Genomic DNA, 19718 nt, shown 5'->3' with positions numbered 1-19718 from the left:
TTTATATTGTAAAACCAATGTTAATTTAACTCTGAGAGTGTACAAATTTGTACATGTGTACACTCTCACAGTTACAAACCCATAAGGGTCCATTTGGTTCCTATCTATCATTTAGCTGGGGACCCCCTGGATCTCCCTCAAAGACCCCTGGGGGTCCCCGGATGACCGCTCTGGGCTATGGTAGAGGTACATGCATTTTGTATTGAGTTTGTGCTTGAAATGTCTGCTACTGTAATTCTGCAAACTGTTAATACATATTTCAATCAATCAATCAAGGCTGTGGCCCTGAGTCCTGCAGTGCATTACTTCTGCTCCAGGACATTAAATTGTCAAGAGCCTCCATTGGACTGAATTAAGCCCCAAGACGTGAACGGAGTTTTAGTCAAAAGTAACTTAACTCTGTCTTCCTCTTTGGCCCTGGGCTAAGGAGTGGTCTGTGGTCACTGTGTGTGTGTGTGTGTGTGTGTGTGTGTGTGTGTGTGTGGTGTGTGTGTGTGTGTGTGTGTGTGTGTGTGTGTGTGTGTGTGTGTGTGTGTGTGTGTGTGTGTGTGTGTGTGTGTGTGTGTGTGTGTGTGTGTGTGTGTGTGTGTGTGTGTGTGTGTGTGTGTGTGTGTGTGTGTGTGTGTGTGTGTGTGTGTGTGTGTGTGTGTTTTACTGGATGAGCGACTTCAAGCAACGGCGGCAGTGCTCGATACTTAAACCTGCTGGACCGTCGCCGCCCCCTTTCTACTGCGGCAGAAACTACACTTAAGGTCACATTCTCACCCAATACTTCGGGTCAACAAGTACGTTTACAAACGGTAAACACTGGTGGTTCTTCTCAGTGGTGGAAAGTATATATACTCTACAAGTACAAGTCCAGAATTAAAAATGTACTAGTAAAAATACAAAAGTATTGGTATCAACTAAACTTTTTGACTTATACAGTCAGTTTGACCGGAAATAGGCCAATATAACCGCATAAAACGGCTCCAAAACAGCAAAAATGTTGCGCACGGGTGAAGGGGGAGCTCTTCGAGCTTCAGTGCCCAGGGGCCCTCAGAGGTGTTAATCCGGCCCTGCATGGAGGCACAGCACAGCACTGAGCGCACTGATATAACTCCCCAGTCCCCACACAGTGACAGCGCACTCCATGTTTACTGCACGCACAGACAGACAGACAGACAGAATATTCTGTAGGCTATAATAGGCATAGGCTACAACAGTACACTGCAGTGTTTTTATGTGTTTCCTTAAGCAATTGATTAATGTACTCTTCCTCATTTCGATCAGCGCTTCAGTCTCATCATTCGACTCCTTCAAAACCGCTCTCAAAGGGCACCTACGGATGGCTGCAATTCGAAACTGGCCTCTGTAAAATCTGAATCCCCCCCACCGCCCCCCCCTTTTCCCCTCACTGTATATGTATCCTTTCCCTTTTTGCTTCCTACATGATGAATTCCTGTTCTGTTCTTTGACTACATAGAAGTGTCTATTTGTACGTCTCTAAATGTTTTGATGAATTGAACAAGGTGGACCCTGTTGTAAACAAGTGTAATGCTTAATTGGGTCGTCCACTCACAGTTGACAGTCTCTGTATTGAGTTTGTGCTTAAAATGTACTGTAATTCTACAAACTGTTAATAAATATTTCAATCAATCAATCAAAACCACGTCTATCCACGGTAACTAACGGGACATCTTTGCGCTGCGTAAAATATGCCTCCTCCGTCTCCGACTGTGTTCAGCTCCTCGCCCGCCACATTTACACATTGCATTCACACCTACCTGCACCGAATCGTAATCAAGTGCGATTGGAAGTGAAGCGAAACCCCCGGTTTTTGCTCGGAGTAGGCTAGAATGCGGTTCTTTGATACGCATTAGGATTCGAATGAGCCTAAGGTCGCATTCTCACCAGAGAGCTTTGCTGCGATTAAAACGAATCCTGCTGCGCATTTTCAGAAAGTGCGCTTCGTTTGGCAGGTGTGAAGGCTCTTTCGAATCCTAATGCGCAGCAAAGAACCGCATTTTACTCCGAGCAAAAACGGGGGTTTCGCTTCGCTTCCAATCGCGCTTGACTACGATTCGGTGCAGGTGTGAATGCAATCCGCAGTAAATAAAGGAAATGAAGCAAACAATGTGGCGGGTGAGGAGCTAGTGAACACAGTTGGAGACGGAGAAGGCATATTTTACGCAGCGCAAAGATGTCCCGTTACCGTGGATAGACGTGGTCGAATGAGGAGAGTGGAGACTGAAGCCCTGATCGAAATGAGGACGAGTACATTAATCAATTGCTTAAGAAAACACAAACACTGCAGTGCAGTGTAATAGTATTATAGCCTATACAGAATATTCTGTCTGTCTGTGCGTGCCGTAAACATGGAGTGCTGTCACTGTGTGGGGACTAGTGGGGAGTAGGAACTTTCATCTCGATAAACTTGTAAACATTTTGCGCTGCTGTCTGTTATATCAGTGCGCTCAGCGCTGTGCCTCCATGCCCAAAAGAACAGTGCGTGGCTGCGTGCTTATAGTGAGAGAGCGAGAGAGAGGGGGGGGGGGCAGTCCCAGACGGCACGACACATATGCACGTTATGAGTATAATTTTATCACCATAGATTTATCATTTCACTGTGTAGGCTAGTTTATGAATGGAACACATTGATAAAGGTCCCCCCTGCTGCGTTTCCAATTGCTGCGGATCATGACAGTGTGAAGGCAAACCGTAGCCAATTAAATATGCAAGAATCCCATTTCTCCGCCCATACGCATTCGAGTCTACCGAAGTATTATGAGAATGTGACCTAATTCACACCTGCCAAACGAAGTGCACTTTCTGACAATGCGCAGCAGGATTCGTTTTAATTGCAGCAAAGCTTTCTGGTGTGAATGTCACCTTACACGTAGTGTCTATACAACCATGTCATAACCTTGTTTATTTACATTTACACCGATTGCGCCATCACCTCTCTTATGCGGTGTAATGGTTTGGCATGCTCTGAATGAAGAAATAACACTATAATGCCACATATTAACCATGTTTATGTCACGGTTCAGGACAGGTAGGTGTTGGACCCAAGCGCAGACAAAGGCAGAGGACAGGCAGGTCGAATACAAGGGGGTTTTATTAACCAAAATCAGGAACAAACAAAACACTAGGAACACGAGGAAAAACTAGGAGCAAGGCAAAATACTAGGAACATGGAAAATCACGAGGAACAAAAAACCACTGACAACATTTTACGAACCAACAAGGAACTGAAAACACAAGGGCATACTTATAGACATGGGATAACTAGACACAGGTGAACAAAATCAAGACAGGGATTGGCTGGGGGACTAAGAGGACACAGGTGGAAAACAAGGACTAATCACAATACAGGTTAGACAAGGCAGGTACAGAACTACAGGGGCAGACAGGATGGCACAAAACAATACTACTAAATATTAAATAAAGGTACACAATAAACCATAACATGTCACGTACCGTGACAGTTTATTAAAACGTTTTTTAGAATAACACAGATTGCTCCAGTATAGGCTACTCTTTCCACTGATGATCATGTCCAGTGCATGTATTGTAAGCAATATCGGCAAGTTAGCTGACGCGCGACGCGGTGTTTTAATAATACTAACAATAATAATGTGTTTGACACATGTATGCTGCATGGACGCGTGACCATAACCAATGTCGCCGTCGCCGGAGGCTGTTTGCTTAACGATTTTGTTTTGACAGCTACGGCGTGGACGTCAGACTCACAGCCGCCGCACTTCCTTGTAGTGGACTTGGTAGTGGAGCGTCCTGAGTCCCTATATTATTCCTTCCTTGGTTCTCTGGGGCGTCGGGAGTGTAACGATGGCGTCTCTCTCTCTCTCGGTCACACTAGAGACGGGTTGTTGCTGTTGGACGATGAGGATGTATTTCTACATGTTGGTGATGATACTGTGGAGCAGACCCAGCGGTTACTACACATTACCTGTGAGAGGTAACGATAATAAAACTTTATTTACACTCGACTCACTGTATTGTAGTCCTGACCTGGGCTTGTGCTACTATATATAGGCAACGGTAGCCTAATATTTAGATTGTTTTTTTGTTTTGTTTTTTGCCTTAGATGTAGTTGATGGATTTTGACATGTTTTGCTTGTAGCCTACAATATAGAACTATTAGTCCGTAGTTTTCAATAAAGAAATCCAGTCTGTGGCTTGATTTCTTTCGGAACTTCCCCAACGGCCGTACTAGTGAGGGAGCTATAGGGAACGCATCCGGTACACTTAATTGTTTACAAGAGGGTCCAGCATGTTCAATGCATCAAAACATTTAGAGACGTAGCCTACAAATATACACTTTTAGTGAAGGAACAGAACAGGAAACATAGCCTATACAGTGAGGAGAAAAGGGGGGATTCAGATTTTACGGGGGACAGTTTCGAATTGCAGCCGTCCGTAGGTGTCCTTTGACATTATAAACCACGAATGTATTGAAAACTACGGACTAAAACATTGCACAAGCACCCCGTATGCCTCGCTGACATTATAAAGCACTTATTTATTGAAAACTACGGACTAACACATCAGACTAACACATTGCACAATCACCCCGTAGGCTATGCCTCGCTGACATTAACTTATTCATTGAAAACTACGGACTAACACGTTGCACAAGCACCCCGTATGCCTCGCTGACATTATAAACCACTTATTTATTGAAAACTACGGACAAAAACATTGCACAAGCACCCCGTAGGCCACAGTCGGACCATAGGTGTAAACTAAACGCATCTTTATATTTAGCGTTCGTATATGTTGGGAGTTGTAGCAGGGCTCAGCTGCAGTCAGTGTGCACGGGGGAAGTATAGCCCTGGCCCAGTGCATATACATCGCTTTTTGTTTATTTTCGGGAAATTGTGTAAACCCTCGCACGCAGTGGGAAAAGCTGCTGTTAAGATACGGTAGGCCTACTAAATACTGAATGTGTTCTCGTTTTCAGTTCTCATTTTTATGAATGTGTATTGATTTGATTGATTGATTGATTAACAGCTTGCAGAATAATTACAGTACATTTCAAGTACAACTCAATACAAAGACTGTTAAGACCAACGACGTAGAGTCTGTGGGGGCTATGGGGCTGCAGCCCCCATGAAGATTGAGATAGCCCCTTTACGCCCCCATGAAGATTTTCGTGGACATTTTATATTAACATTACAGATTTTCTGGGAATTATTGACACTCTGTGACTCTGTCACAGACTGCATACTATTTACACATGCTCTGGAATTCCGAAAATGTGAACCTCTCCGCCGGTGAGGTGTAGGCTAATGCTTTACGCTGTCGTCCACTCACAGTCTTAACTTAAGACATTACACTTGGTTACATTAGGGCCCACCGTTTTCAATTCATCAAAACATTTAGAGACGTACGAATATACACAACTATAAAGTCAACACAGGAAATCGTCATAGAGGAGGTAAAAAGGTAAAAAGATGTATAGAATCAAATGCTGAAAAGGTCAGATTATTGACAAACTGCTAGGCTACACCTCTCTCCTATTGGCCCATCCCCTCCGGCCTGTCCCTCAGTTCCTAAAACACAAAGTTAAATACACTATAGGCCATTTTGTGGTGGTTCCACTTAAAAATAGGCCATTCATTTTTTTCCCCGTGAGATAATTTTTTTTTTTTTACCGTATATAAATTATTTTAAGCTTATAGAATCAAGTCATCCTGGATCCGTGAATCGTGACTATACATTTTATTTTATTTTATTATATTATATGCTATACTATATTTAATACATACTCTTTGTTTAGCCGTTTTAAATTACTCTCCCCCACGTCACTTGTATAGCCCCCAAAAGTGACACTAATTGAGCACCATTTGAAAAGCTATGCCAGGGACCCCCATAAGACCCCCAGGGACCCCCATAAGACCCCCAGGGACCCCCATAAGACCCCCAGGGACCCCCATAAGAGAAGATTTTTTACAGCTTAATTTCAAGGACCCCCAGTTTGACATGCATTCGTCTACGGACCCCCATTTAATGGCATTTCTATCTCTGGGACCCCCAATTTATATTGTAAAATCAATGTTAATTTAACTGACCCGTTAGGGTCCATTTGTACACTCTCTGAGTTACAGACCCATAAGGGTCCATTTGTACACTCTCAGAGTTACAGACCCATAAGGGTCCATTTGGTTCCATTTGTACACTCTCAGAGTTACAGACCCATAAGGGTCCATTTGGTTCCATTTGTACACTCTCAGAGTTACAGACCCATAAGGGTCCATTTGGTTCCATTTGTACACTCTCAGGCCCTCATTTATCAACCGTGCGTACGCCAAAATATGGGTGCACGCCGAAATTGCCAACGTTCAAACGTTCAAAACCCACGTCTGCTCGGCAGCTTGCTTACGCTTAATCCTTGGCTGTTTTTCTGTCGTACACAAGCGGAGCAGCCTTGTCTGAACTGCTGACACGCTGTCACAGGCATCTAAACATATGTTTTCACTCCTAAAATGTTAATATAAAACGGTATGTGTATGTAAAAAAAAGGGAGAGATTTCCAACTTTACAAGTAATTAAAATCGCGCAATTAAAAACAATATAACATGTTTACAATGTATTAGTTTGTGCTTAATCAAACAGTGCTTTACTGGCCTTGTTATGCAAGCGCACTTGTGAGATGATTTTGGAGCGCATGCGGTGATGCGGCATATGTGATTATGATATTATTTAAAAAAAGGCATTAATGGACTGCACGCCTTTATTTCCAAGTGACAATGACAAGCATACAGCTTGCCTATTTGTAGTAAGTACTAGCACTATAGGCGTAAGGGGCTTAATCCCTCACCATTTAAATAAGTGCTTAGACAGGTTTTGACAGTTCAGATAAAAGCGAGATCATTTTCGGGGCTTGGGAGGACGGGACCGCGGCGTGCGTCGCCAACACATACCAGCACACATGCAAACGGCAAGCCTTCATCCATATGTTTATGATTCGTTCATCAATGATCAAATCAGAAATCACTACATAAACGTTGATTATGACTGCCTTGACGACATGATAGGCTATCATGTCGGCAGTCACCTACAGGACTTTAATATCACAGCAGTGCGCAGTCTTCGCCGTGCACTGCGCACGAATGGGTAAAATTAATATAGGCCAGCCTACAAACTAATTCCATTCATGGCGATGCGATGTCGATGTGTCATGTATATGCGTGCATGCGTGGACATGACAGCAAGGCAAGTGAGGTGAAAGGGAAACAGACAGGGTAGACCTACAACTTTATTTAATTCATGCAGGTGTTCGTTCTTTATTTATTTAACAAGACACCAGTTAGTTGGGCTTGCAAGTTGCGTGTGCGTCTGTGTGTGTGTGTGTGTGTGTGTGTGTGTGTGTGTGTCAAGAGAGGGGGGTGTGGGCAGCAAGGCACGGGAGGAACGTATTTTTTCCTGTAACCCTGGTTACCAAACTTACCAGCCGTCGTATTGCAATTGTTCATGTCGCAAAAACGAGGGCGAGGCTTGATTTCATAGGGCGTGCCAGATAGATTTCAGCCGTCACATTTATTAACGTCAGAACGAAATTAAGGAAGGATCAGCTGTTTGCGATCACTTTATAAATGCCGTGGCGACGTGGGTGTACTACGAAACCTGCACTCGAATCTGTGGCAGATTTTACACTCATAAATGAGGGCCTCAGAGTTTCAGACCCATAAGGGTCCATTTGGTTCCAAACTATCATTTAGCTGGGGACCCCCTGGAACTGCCTCAAGGACCCCTGGGGGTCCCCGGACCCCACTTTGGGAACCACTGCTCTAGCTCACGTGACAGCATTGTGTTTTTAGGACTCCACCAGGTCAAAGGTCAACTGGTCCTCTCAACCTGTGTTGTGTTTTTAGGACTCCAGCAGGTCGAAGGTCAACGGGTCCTCTCAACCTGTGTTGTGTGTTTAGGACTCCAGCAGGTCAACGGGTCCTCTCAACCTGTGTTGTGTTTTTAGGACTCCACCAGGTCAACGGGTCCTCTCAACCTGTGTTGTGTTTGTAGGACTCCAGCAGGTCAACGGGTCCTCTCAACCTGTGTTGTGTTTTTAGGACTCCACCACCAGGTCAACGGGTCCTCTCAACCTGTGTTGTGTTTTTAGGACTCCACCAGGTCAACGGGTCCTCTCAACCTGTGCTGGCCAGACTGGGAGGCGAGGCCATCCTTCCGTGTCTCGTTGACCCTCTGCTCAACATGGAGAGACGGTCAGTGTTGTGGAGCAGAGCTGACCTGAACCCACCAAACGTTTACGATTTCCAAGATGGACGTCGCATTACCACCTCCGTGAACCTCGTGTACAAACAGAGGACGTTCCTGTTTCCGGAGGAGCTGCAACACGGTAACGTCTCCCTGAGGCTGACCGAGGTGAGCTTCTCGGACCAAGGGACCTACTGCTGTGACGTTCCACGAGTGGGCAGCAGTACGATCCAGCTCCTTGTTGGTAAGATTTAATGTTCATATTCATAACCATAACCAGTGTTGGGCCTTTTTTTGTTGTGTTTTTAGGACTCCACCACCAGGTCAACGGGTCCTCTCAACCTGTGTTGTGTTTTTAGGACGACACCAGGTCAACGGGTCCTCTCAACCTGTGTTGTGTTTTTAGGACAACACCAGGTCAACGGGTCCTCTCAACCTGTGTTGTGTTTTTAGGACAACACCAGCTCAACGGGTCCTCTCAACCTGTGCTGGCCAGACTGGGAGGCCAGGCGATCCTTCCGTGTCACGTTCACCCTCCGGTCGACATGGAGAGCAGGTCAGTGTTTTGGACCAGAGCTGACCTGGAGCCAAAAGACGTTTGCACTCTCTTAGACGGACGCACCGGGAGTATACCCCTGCACCCGTGGTACGAACAGAGGACGTCCCTGATCCATGAGGAGCTGTCTCGTGGTGACATCTCCATGAGGCTGACCAGGGTGAGCTTCTCGGACGAAGGGAACTACAGCTGTTTCGTTCCACACATGGGCAGCATTATGATCCAGCTCCTTGTTGGTAAGATTACAGTATGACTACAGTACAGTAAGACTACAGTATGATCCAGCTCCTTGTTGGTAAGATTGAATGTTCATAATCATGACCAGTGTTGGGCTTGTTATTACCCCTTTCGGTGTTTTAGGCATTATGTTATCCTCTAGCTTTTGAAAAATAGCAGATCTTGTAGGTCTGGTATTTGTTTTAAATCGTGAAAATGTGGCCCAAATGTTTGAATATATATATTCTTTCAGAGAGAAAGTTTTTAACTCAAATCTTTGCTTCTGGGGGGGGGGGGGGGGGGGCTTGGGGGGCACTAATATATTAAAGTCTAACTCGTGTTTATTAGGTGATGTAATGGTGATGTAAAACAAACGGTGCAAACACAAACATTAACAATAAAGAGACAATACGACGTAATGAGTTACATTATGACGTACATTTTGGAACTAAAGACAAACATTAAACCTCAAAGAAATAAGTGATATTTGAATGAAGTGGAACCACTGAATATAACTTTAACTGTTCAACTTGGCTGACCTATACGTGTCTCTCCACAGACCAAGAGGTGACGTACCTTCCACCACGAGGCAGAGGCATCCGTGTGGAACTGCAACCAGACATCAGCTCTGTTCCTAACGTCACCTTCATCCTGTGGATGCACGGAGGTAGGTAGAGAGAGAGAGAGAGAGAGAGAGAGGACTCCAGAGAAGAAGGGAAGATATAACCTCATTGTCAGCTCTGTAGCAGTGGCCGGCAAACTGTGTTCTTCGGGATCAGACTAGTGTAGAAACACAGGGAAGGTTACCGTATATTAGACCAGTAAGACGCGCAAACGCGCGAAGCGAACGCAGCTCGTACATATTTGGGTTTTTTAAAGATTTATATAAGGAGTCCCCAAAGCAGCTCCATATATGGGCACAAGTTGGACCACGCCATCACAGTCATGTCACCATGACTCAGCCATAACCATATAAGGAGTCCCCAAAGCAGCTCCATATATGGGCACAAAAGTGTGACACACAGACAGACAGACAGACAGACATGATCTGCTAGGTCTCATAGTAAGTGCTCACTGCATTCGCAATTAGTCGATGGGTGGCTCTTCTCTTCCAAGACAGATTGTGTGCTCTCATTAGAAGGCGGGTCTAAGTGCCATCCAGCCGTTTCTCTAGTTTCTTTGAAAGTGTCCATGTCTCGGAGCCATAGAGTGTTTTACTTTATATGTTTTACTAAGCTAGGATGACCAGATAGCAACTGTAGGCAGGTATCAATAACCTTTGTTTTGTGGTCATTTAACAGCCAACCTAGCAGCAGACTGGGAACTGGGTTTTGGTGTGGATTTGTACGGGCCGTTTAAAGACCGCACAACACTGGACAGACACACTGGACGGCTGGTCATCGACAACATGACCGTAGAAGACATGGGGCTGTATTCTGTGGAGATCAACCACAGACCTCACCACAAGGTCTACGTGCTTAAAGAGATGAGTAAGTATGACTCGTCATTGTCTCCACCAGGCCGAAGGCATGGGGAGAGACCAGACTATGTTTTGCACTCCGTCCGTGTGTCCGTCCGTCTGTTACCAGCTAATCTCCGGCACCGTTAACATCTCGTCTTCAGTCAGTTGCCCCAGCTTGTGTATGCGCGCGTGTGCATGTGCGCATGTGCGCGTGTGCACGTGCGCATGTGCATGTGTTCATAATAGATGCGTGGTGCATTAACCCATTTTGACCTGAGATCAGATTCTAAAAAGGTCTTCTACATCCTGACAGTTCTCTGAAAAAGCTATGTTTCTATGTCGGTCGTTCTTCGATTTTTCAAAAATAGCAGACCTACAAGCTCGTAGATCTGCTATGTTTGAATTGCTTAATTATAACATAATGTTTAAAACACCAAAAGGGCCCAGAATGGGTTAATTCTTCATGTCTTCATTCTGTCTCCTCAACAGAGAGAGTCCCACATCCAGAGCTATCCATCGTGACACCATGTGACTCATTCTGTCTCCTCAACAGAGAGAGTCCCACATCCAGAGCTATCCATCGTGACACCATGTGACTCATTCTGTCTCCTCAACAGAGAGAGTCCCACATCCAGAGCTATCCATCGTGACACCATGTGACTCATTCTGTCTCCTCAACAGAGAGAGTCCCACATCCAGAGCTATCCATCGTGACACCATGTGACTCCAACTCCAGCAGCTGCACGCTGCAGTGCATCGTATTGGGAGACGTCAAGTCGGAGTCGGGCGAGGTCGTCTATCGGTGGAGGTTCCACGGTGAGAAATGGACTCGACCCAAACCCAACGAGACCAGGATCTACAGCGATGAGGAATGGATCGGGCCCGACTCCCGGACGGTGACGATCAGCAACGACGAGAAAGGGAGAAGAGTTAAAAGAATATCCTGTGCGATAAAGAACCCGTTCAGTGTGGAGCAGAGCGAGGCTGTAGACAACCCGCTTTACAGAGGTACAAATAGTTTAGTGTGTGTGTGTGTGTGTGTGTGTGTGTGTGTGTGTGTGTGTGTGTGTGTGTGTGTGTGTGTGTGTGTGTGTGTGTGTGTGTGTGTGTGTGTGTGTGTGTGTGTGTGTGTGTGTGTGTGTGTGTGTGTGTGTGTGTGTGCGCGCGTGTGCAAGGGTTATAGTTCAGATATTTGGCCTTTACTTTATATCCCATAGCCTGGATGTATGTAATCCCATTGCCCAGGGGTTCTGTCCATCTCTCCTCCCATTTGCCATGCCATTGGTTATCAAAGTGCGGTTCGGGGACCCCCAGGGGGTCCTTGAGGGGTTGCTAGGGGGGGGGACCATAATTATTGACTCCTATTGGCTGGGCTTCAAACAGCCATAACTCAACTGGGATGCTAAAGGTCCCAAACCTGATGGGTGGGTTGGTAGGAATTATTACAGTGGATCTGTTCACTTCCTGTTTTACTAGGAAGCATTCGCAGTGGAATTAAAAAATGTTCAGAGATTTTCTTTTCTATTTATGTTTTATATTTCTGTCTTTCAGCTCCTAAAGGACCAACAGTCAGAGGATTAAGAAGGGGCATTATTGTTACTCTCTTCATGTACGCAGTAGCACTGGCAACTTTAATCTGGCCTTGTGAGTCTTTCATTTATTTTTAACTAGATTTATTTACAATCTATATTGATATAAATCCATCCATCTCTGTGTCATTATGTGAAGACGAGAATGATCCTATAGTCAGTGTCTCCTCACTGACCAATCACTGTCTCACATCTCACTGACCAATCACTGCCTCACATCTCACTGACCAATCACTGCCTCACATTTCAGCTTTGACAGAAGAAGAGAAGGAAAGACGACACAGAGCCGCCAAACTGAGAGGTGTGTGTGTGTGTGTGTGTGTGTGTGTGTGTGTGTGTGTGTGTGGAGACAAGGCTGTTAAACATAGAATTGCTTTGTTCGCTACAGGTCTGTTGAAGAGAACACCAGGATATCGTCACATCACTGACTATGAAGCGCAGCTTCAACGCAACATGAACAGCACATATCTGAGGGTAGATTTGGGCACACAGTCTGAGGTCGTGTTTGAAAACGTCTACGCTCCGCTCTACAATGTAGACATCGAAAGAACAGACATCCACAGCCATCATGAGGCCAGACAGATGGAGATGAAGAAGGCAGGAGAGGGAACAGAAATCCAACTGGTTCAGATGTTCAAAGACCTTTCTGGACGAATCATAAGAACAGTGCTGACCGTTGGCTGTGCAGGAATTGGGAAAACGATCCTCGTACACAAATTTATGTTCGACTGGGCCAAGAAATGTTTCCCCCAAGACCTACACCTCGTGTTCCCGCTCAAGTTCCGCCAGTTAAATATGCTCAAGGGACAGAAGTTTACTTTGGCACAGCTAATTCACAGCTGCATCGTGGAAACCAGATTTATTGAGGAAGACGTTCTTAATCTTATCTTCACTAAATTGCAGAAGTCAAGAAACTACAACGACGTCCCCTTCAGAGTCATGTTTGTTCTGGATGGTTATGATGAAAATAATTTCCAGTTTGATTTCAGCACAAAAATTGGCCTCATGAATGTCAACGACTCTTACCCAGTGGAAGATCTCCTTGTAAACCTCATCAAGGGAGAGCTCCTCCCCTCTGCTCGCATCTGGATAACCTCGCGACCTGTAGCAGCCAATCAGATCCCTAAGGAGTTTGTAAGCAGGATGACAGAAGTACGAGGGTTCATCAGCGATGACCAGAAGAAGGAGTTCTTCGAGAAGACGTTCAGTGATGAGAACCAGGCCAGATCAATCCTCTCACAGATCAAAGAATCAAAGATCCTCCTCACCATGTGTGAAATCCCAGTCTTCTGTTGGATCCTTGCTACCGTTGTGAAGAACATGGTGAAGAACATGGGGGCGACATTCAGGCTGCCCAAAACCCTGGTTGAGCTGTTCTGTCACTTCCTGATGGGTGAGATACAGCGGGAGAATCCTGAACAAGGCGAGGCAGACAGAGGGAAGCTCATAAAGGATGCAGGGAAAGTTCTTCTGAAGCTGGGCAAGCTGGCGTTTCACCAACTGGTCAAAGGCAACATCATTTTCTATGAGGAGGACCTGAAGGCGTGTGGTCTTGATGTGAACAAGGACTTGAAGAACTTGGGCTTTTGCACAAAGTTCTTCAAAGAAGACGGTTTGTTCTTCCACAAAACGGTCTACTGCTTCGTTCATCTGAGCATCCAGGAGTTTCTGGCTGCAGTCTACCTGTCCCACTGTTTCACTCAGAAGAACACGGAGGTCCTGAAGACATTCCTGGGAGATGATGGAGACAACAGTGACAGTTCCCTGGCTGACTTCCTGAAGGCTGCTATAAAGAAAACCCTGCAGAGTGAGAGTGGACAACTGGACCTCTTTGTCCGCTTCCTTCATGGTCTCTCACTGCAGTCCAACCAGAGTCTGTTAGGAGGCCTGCTGGGTCAGACAGAGAACAGTCCAGAGGAGATCCAGAGAGTCATCGACAACCTGAAGGAGATGAATGATCGTGATGCCTCTCCTGACAGATGTATCAACATCTTCCACTGTCTGATGGAGATGAACGACCCGTCAGTCAGTCGGGGGATCCAACAGTACCTGGAGTCAGAGAACAGCTCAGGGAAGGAACTCACTGTGCCCCAGTGTTCCGCTCTGGCCTCCATGCTGCTGATGTCAGAGGAGGTTCTGGAGGAGTTGGACCTGCAGAAATACAACACATCAAAGGAGGGGCGACAGAGACTGGTCCCAGCTGTGAGGAACTACAAAACAGCCAGGTTAGTAGTGTGGATGTTAACATGTTAGATCACTATATACTTCATTAATTAATTCATTAGAAAACATAGAGAGAGAGAGAGAGAGAGGGAGAGAGGGAGAGAGGAAGAGAGAGAGAGAGAGAGAGAGAGAGAGAGAGAGAGAGAGAGAAAATTCAAGTGTGATTTGTGTTTAGTATATTTGTGATATCAGGGTGATTTTGCCATGGCATGCGGTCGTACAGACTGTTCACTTCACTGCCATAGAGTGGAACAACAGCAGCGAGTTGGGATCGTTTTAATTATTTAATGTTTGTATTACAATCAAATGAGAACAATGGAAAGTTACGAGCACATTTAAATTAAATTAAATATGTGTTACTCACTGCAGCCATTTGCTTAGTTAGAAATGTATCCAAACACACACATTTCAGACAGCACCACAGGGAACCTCCTTGACAGTGAACATGGTCTGTTCTGTTTTGATCATCTCTGATTTTACATTTAATCTGTAATTACAGACTTGTTGACTGTGACCTCAGAGAGGAACACGTTGAATTTGTGGCTTCAGCTCTCAGCTCCAATCCGTCCCATTTGAGAGAACTGGACCTGAGTGGAAACGGCTTGAAGGATTCTGGACTGGATCTCATCTGTGCTGCACTGAAGAGCCCAAACTGTTGTCTGGAGACTCTCAGGTCAGATTCATTTAACATATTACATATTTTGAGATGGGGGTCCGTAGCCCAATAGAGAGAATTCTGGGGGTCCTTGACATGAAAAAGGTTGAGCACCACTGACATAGAAACATAGGTTTTTCAGAAAAATGTTAGGATTTAGAAGCCTTTTTTTATCGACCTCAGTCCAAAATGGGCCAATAGCGTTTCTGTGCTTGCTCAGTATGAAGAAAGTGTCCAGAGATATGAGGGACTGAGACAGACTATCCTTCAGTAGCCAGGCTTTTATTTCCGTTCACATCGGCAGAGTAGAGAGAGAAAGACGGACGGACTTGTGTGTGTGTGTGTGTGTGTGTGTGTGTGTGTTCGTTCTATCCAGGAATATGTATTTTATTGGTTTTAATCTCCCCTCCCCCCTTCTCTCTCTCTCTCTCTCTCTCTCTCTCTCTCTCTCTCTCTCTCTCTCTCTCTCTCTCTCTCTCTCTCCTAATCTGGTTGTATTCTTCATTTAGACTGAAGAACTGCTCCTTGTCAATGAGAGGCTGTAAAGTTGTGGCTTCAGCTCTCAGCTCCGATCCGTCCCATTTGAGAGAACTGGACCTGAGTGGAAACGGCTTGAAGGATTCTGGACTGGATCTCATCTGTGCTGCACTGAAGAGCCCAAACTGTTCTCTGGAGACTCTCAGGTCAGATTCATTTAACTTTTTTTCCCCTTTTTTTTAGTTAAGTAAAGTTCTGTTATAGTAAGTGATTATAATGTAGTTATGAGGGTGGTAGTATTTGAAGAGTGTGGATGAGGTTAATATCATGGTAACTCACACTGACCATATTGATAAGATACAGTGACTAATGTATGTAGTCTTTATGCTGAGATACCACATTTAAAACCTAAACACCTCTGAGTGGTTCAATGTGTTTTGTGTTTTGTTGTTTTTTTTTATTTTTACGTCAGGCCTAAATGGGTTAAACATTGTTATAATTTAGCTAGCTAGATCTACAAGCTCGCTACGAGCTTGTAGATCTGCTATTTTTGGAAAATCGTTAAAATGTGGCGCAAATCATTGAATATATATTTCAGAGCGAACATTTTTAACTCAAATATTTGCTTCTGGGGGGTCCCTGGAACTACATATTTTCAGATGGGGGTCCGTGGCCCTATAGAGAGAATTTTGGGGGTCCTTGACATGAAAAAGGTTGAGCACCACTGACATAGAAACATACTGTAGGTTTTTCAGAAAAATGTTAGGATTTAGAAGCCTTTTTTTAATTGACCTCAGTCCAAAATGGGCCAATAGCGTTTCTGTGCTTGCTCTGTATGAAGAAAGTGTCCAGAGATATGAGGGACTGAGACAGACTATCCTTCAGTAGCCAGGCTTTTATTTCCGTTCGCATCGGCAGAGTAGAGAGAGAAATTTTCCTCCAGGCCCCTTTTTTCCAAAATTCCAAGTGGTCCCTTAGAACATGCCATTGTGATTCACATTCAATGTGATTCACATGCAATAATTCACATGCAATGTGAATCATATCTCTCTCTCTCTCTCTCTCTCTCTCTCTCATCTGGTTGTATTCTTCATTTAGACTGGAGAACTGCTTCTTGACAGAGAGATGCTGTGAAGTTCTGGCCTCAGCTCTAACTTCTAATCCCTCCCTCCATCTGAGAGAATTGGACGTGAGTCTCAACATGGTGAATGAGTCAGGAATGAAGATGCTGCTCTCTGCTGGGCTGGAGAATCTCAAGTGAGTAGACCCTGTTGTGGGGCCCGGTTTACAGCAGAACCCTTTACTATGTGTGGGTAATGTTTGTGGGGCATCACCACTATTTTACTATGTGATGATTGATGCATTGTTGTTCTACTTCCTACAGAGTGAAACATGGTGGAGAAGATCGGTTCAATCCTCATCTCATTCAAGGACGTGAGTATCTCTCACTATTGACATCTTCTACAGAGTTTTTTAACACCTACTGTATAGTTTGGTAGACTTCAGGGCTGTAGTTGTAACATTGTTGGCTGGGTTTGCTTTCACATTGTAGTTTGTCAAGCACGCAGTCTGGCATGCACACAGTGCATCTTCAGGCGTGTGCGTGTTGGTCAAACAAGGATTTCATACTCCTTAGTGACACGTTGCAGACAACTACAGCCTTGGCTGAGAGATAAAGCCAGTCAATAGAAATATGTTGGAGATCGGAATGACAGAAACACTCGATCACGTGTTCTCACACACATATTTGAACGTGGGCCAGATATGGTAGGCCTGAGGCCTATATTGCTAGGCCTGAGGCCTACCATACCGGCCTGACCGCTCAATAAAAGAATGCTGAATTAACTAGCTTGTTTTGGTAACTTTGACGCACAATAGCCTCCCATCTAACCTCCTTGTCTAGTAGTCCGGCAGTCGAGGTTGACGGGTGGGAATATAGTCTTTTTTTATTGGCCTAAAATATTGTCTATATACAGTACATACATTAATGCATCCACTAATGACCGGCTGAAAGTATTGGGCTTTTTTATAGGGGTTTCTTGTGACCATTAACATCCTATGGCAGGAAAATATGTCAACCTTCCATTATGTTTTAACCCATTCTGGGCGGGAACCCCTTTTGGTGTTTTAAAAAGCATTATGTTATACTTTAGCTTTTGGTCTGCTATTTTTGAAAAATCTGCCTCGAATCTTTGAATATAAATGATTACAGAGTGAACATTTTAACTCAAATCTTTGCTTATGGGAGGGGGGGGGGGGGGGGGGGGGGGTGGAGCCATGAAGTAGCATGTGACATGTCAAATAGCCATAGCCACTTGCCCAAAATGTGCTGACCTATTTTTGTGCAAAACTAATGCCTGGAATGTATTCAGAATCATGAAAATCCCTTAGTTTTACATGTCACATGCTACTTAAAGCATGAGGAAAGTTTGACATGTTTGACCATTTTGCCTGCCGTAGGATGTTAATGAAAAAGAAAGCCCAATAGTGACAGCCGGTCAGCAAGTGGATTCATGAATGTATGAATATAGACAATAAAAAAGACTATATACCAAAATCCCACTTTAACACATTCTGGTGTTTCATGCACTATGTTATACTTTAGCTATTGAAAAATAGCAGATCTACAAGCTCATAGCTTGTAGACCAAATATGTTGGTCCCTGGAACAACATATTTTCAGAAGGGGGTCGGTGGCGAAATACATATATTATTGGGGGTCCTTGACATGGAAAGAGACGAGCGTGCGCGTGTGTGTGCGTGCACATGGGTGTGAGAGACACTGGGTGCAAGCGTGTGTGTGTGTGTGTGTGTGTGTGTGTGCATGTGCGTGTGCGCACGTGTGTGTGTGTGTGGGTGAGACTGGGTGCAAATGCGCGCCTACTAGTGTGTGTGTGTGTGTGCGTGTGTGTGTGTGTGTGTCAGTGAATGATGTACTTAATGGTTACTGTGTGTTTTCTCATCAGATTCCGAGCGTCTCTCACTGGACACAAACACAGCACACTGTCTCCTCACTCTGTCTGAGGACAACAGGAAGGTCACAGTGGAGGGACGACGTCATCAGTATCCTGATCACCCAGAGAGGTTCGGTGTGTGGGAGCAGGTTCTAAGTGCAGAGAGTGTGAGCGAACGCTGCTACTCTGAGGTAGAGTGCAGTGGAGAGGTTTATATAGCAGGGACTGACAGAGCAATCAGCAGGAAAGGAGGTGGTGGTGACTGTTGGCTTGGATGGAATGGCATGTCATGGAGTCTGGAGTGTGATCGTGGCAGTTACTCTGTCAGGCACAATAGGGAGCAGACTGTCCTCCCTGTCGGTCCCTCTAGACGCTCCATCAGAGCAGCAGCGGATGCTGACCTTGAGGTCAGGGAGGTCGGGGTCTTCAGAGCAGCAGTGTATGTAGACCGTCCCGCTGGGACTCTGTCCTTCTATGACGTGTCCTCAGAGGACACTCTGACCCACCTGCACACCTTCCAGACCACGTCCACTGAACCCCTCTGCGTTGGGTTCAGGTTGTGGCGGTATGGCTCCTCAGTGTTTCTGTGTGAGCAGAGATAGAGTCTCGATGTGAGCGAGGGTCACATCAGGTCGCCATGGTTACTCCACATGTCTGAGTGAGTCCAGGTTGTCATGGTTACCACCGTCGCCAGTACGCCTGACATCATGCACTCCATATTTGGTCATGAGTGACTCCTCATGACATCATGGTGACATCACACTGATGTATATAAGAAGCACAGTGACAATCTGTCAATCAAACCTTGATGTGCTAAAGACCCCAAGATAGGGTTTGACCTCCGACCTCCACATTGATAGTGTTTGAACTCCAACCTCCACATTGATAGGGTTTGACCTCTGACCTCCAGGTTGATAGGGTTTGACCCCTGACCTCCAGCTGAACATATTGTGTTCCAGGAATCTCCAAATTGTACATAAGTAGAATCGTTGTGCGCTCCAGTCCAGGGGAAACAAATATATATCCTTTAATAAATGCACCACGTCTGTGTGTGTGCACGTGTGTACGCACGTCTACGTCTGTGTGTGTGCACGTGTGTACGCATGTCTACGTCTGTGTGTGTGCACGTGTGTACGCACGTCTACGTCTGTGTGTGTGCACGTGTGTACGCACGTCTACGTCTGTGTGTGTGCACGTGTGTACGCACATCCACGTAACTGGAGAACTCTTCGCACCACTGACTTCTAGTCAGTGTCCATGCTAGGTTCCCAACTTGCATCGTTCCCAAGTCGGCCGACGGGACATTTAGAATGGACGCGTTACTCACGTCTCATTGGACAGCGTTATATATGATGATTTCTACCTCA

General features: G+C 45.3%; 1 protein-coding gene across 1 annotated transcript; it reads left to right on the top strand.

Moving 5' to 3' along the window:
* The first annotated feature begins 3816 nt into the window (after window positions 1–3816).
* On the top strand, window positions 3817–19256 carry LOC308323035 (uncharacterized protein). Its single transcript, XM_080774626.1, has 14 exons — window positions 3817–3961; window positions 8126–8464; window positions 8674–9012; window positions 9552–9659; window positions 10294–10482; window positions 11136–11462; window positions 12006–12098; window positions 12294–12344; window positions 12432–14268; window positions 14766–14939; window positions 15431–15604; window positions 16497–16655; window positions 16783–16832; window positions 18364–19256. The coding sequence occupies exons 1-14, from the start codon at window positions 3832–3834 to the stop codon at window positions 18951–18953; spliced, it is 4560 nt and encodes a 1519-aa protein (XP_080630752.1). The 5' UTR covers window positions 3817–3831; the 3' UTR covers window positions 18954–19256.
* The last annotated feature ends 462 nt before the right edge of the window (window positions 19257–19718 follow it).

Source organism: Protomyctophum bolini (genome assembly GCF_963924005.1).
Source record: "Protomyctophum bolini genome assembly, chromosome: 10".
Lineage (NCBI taxonomy): Eukaryota > Metazoa > Chordata > Actinopteri > Myctophiformes > Myctophidae > Protomyctophum > Protomyctophum bolini.
This window is presented reverse-complemented; position numbering and strand designations above follow the sequence as displayed.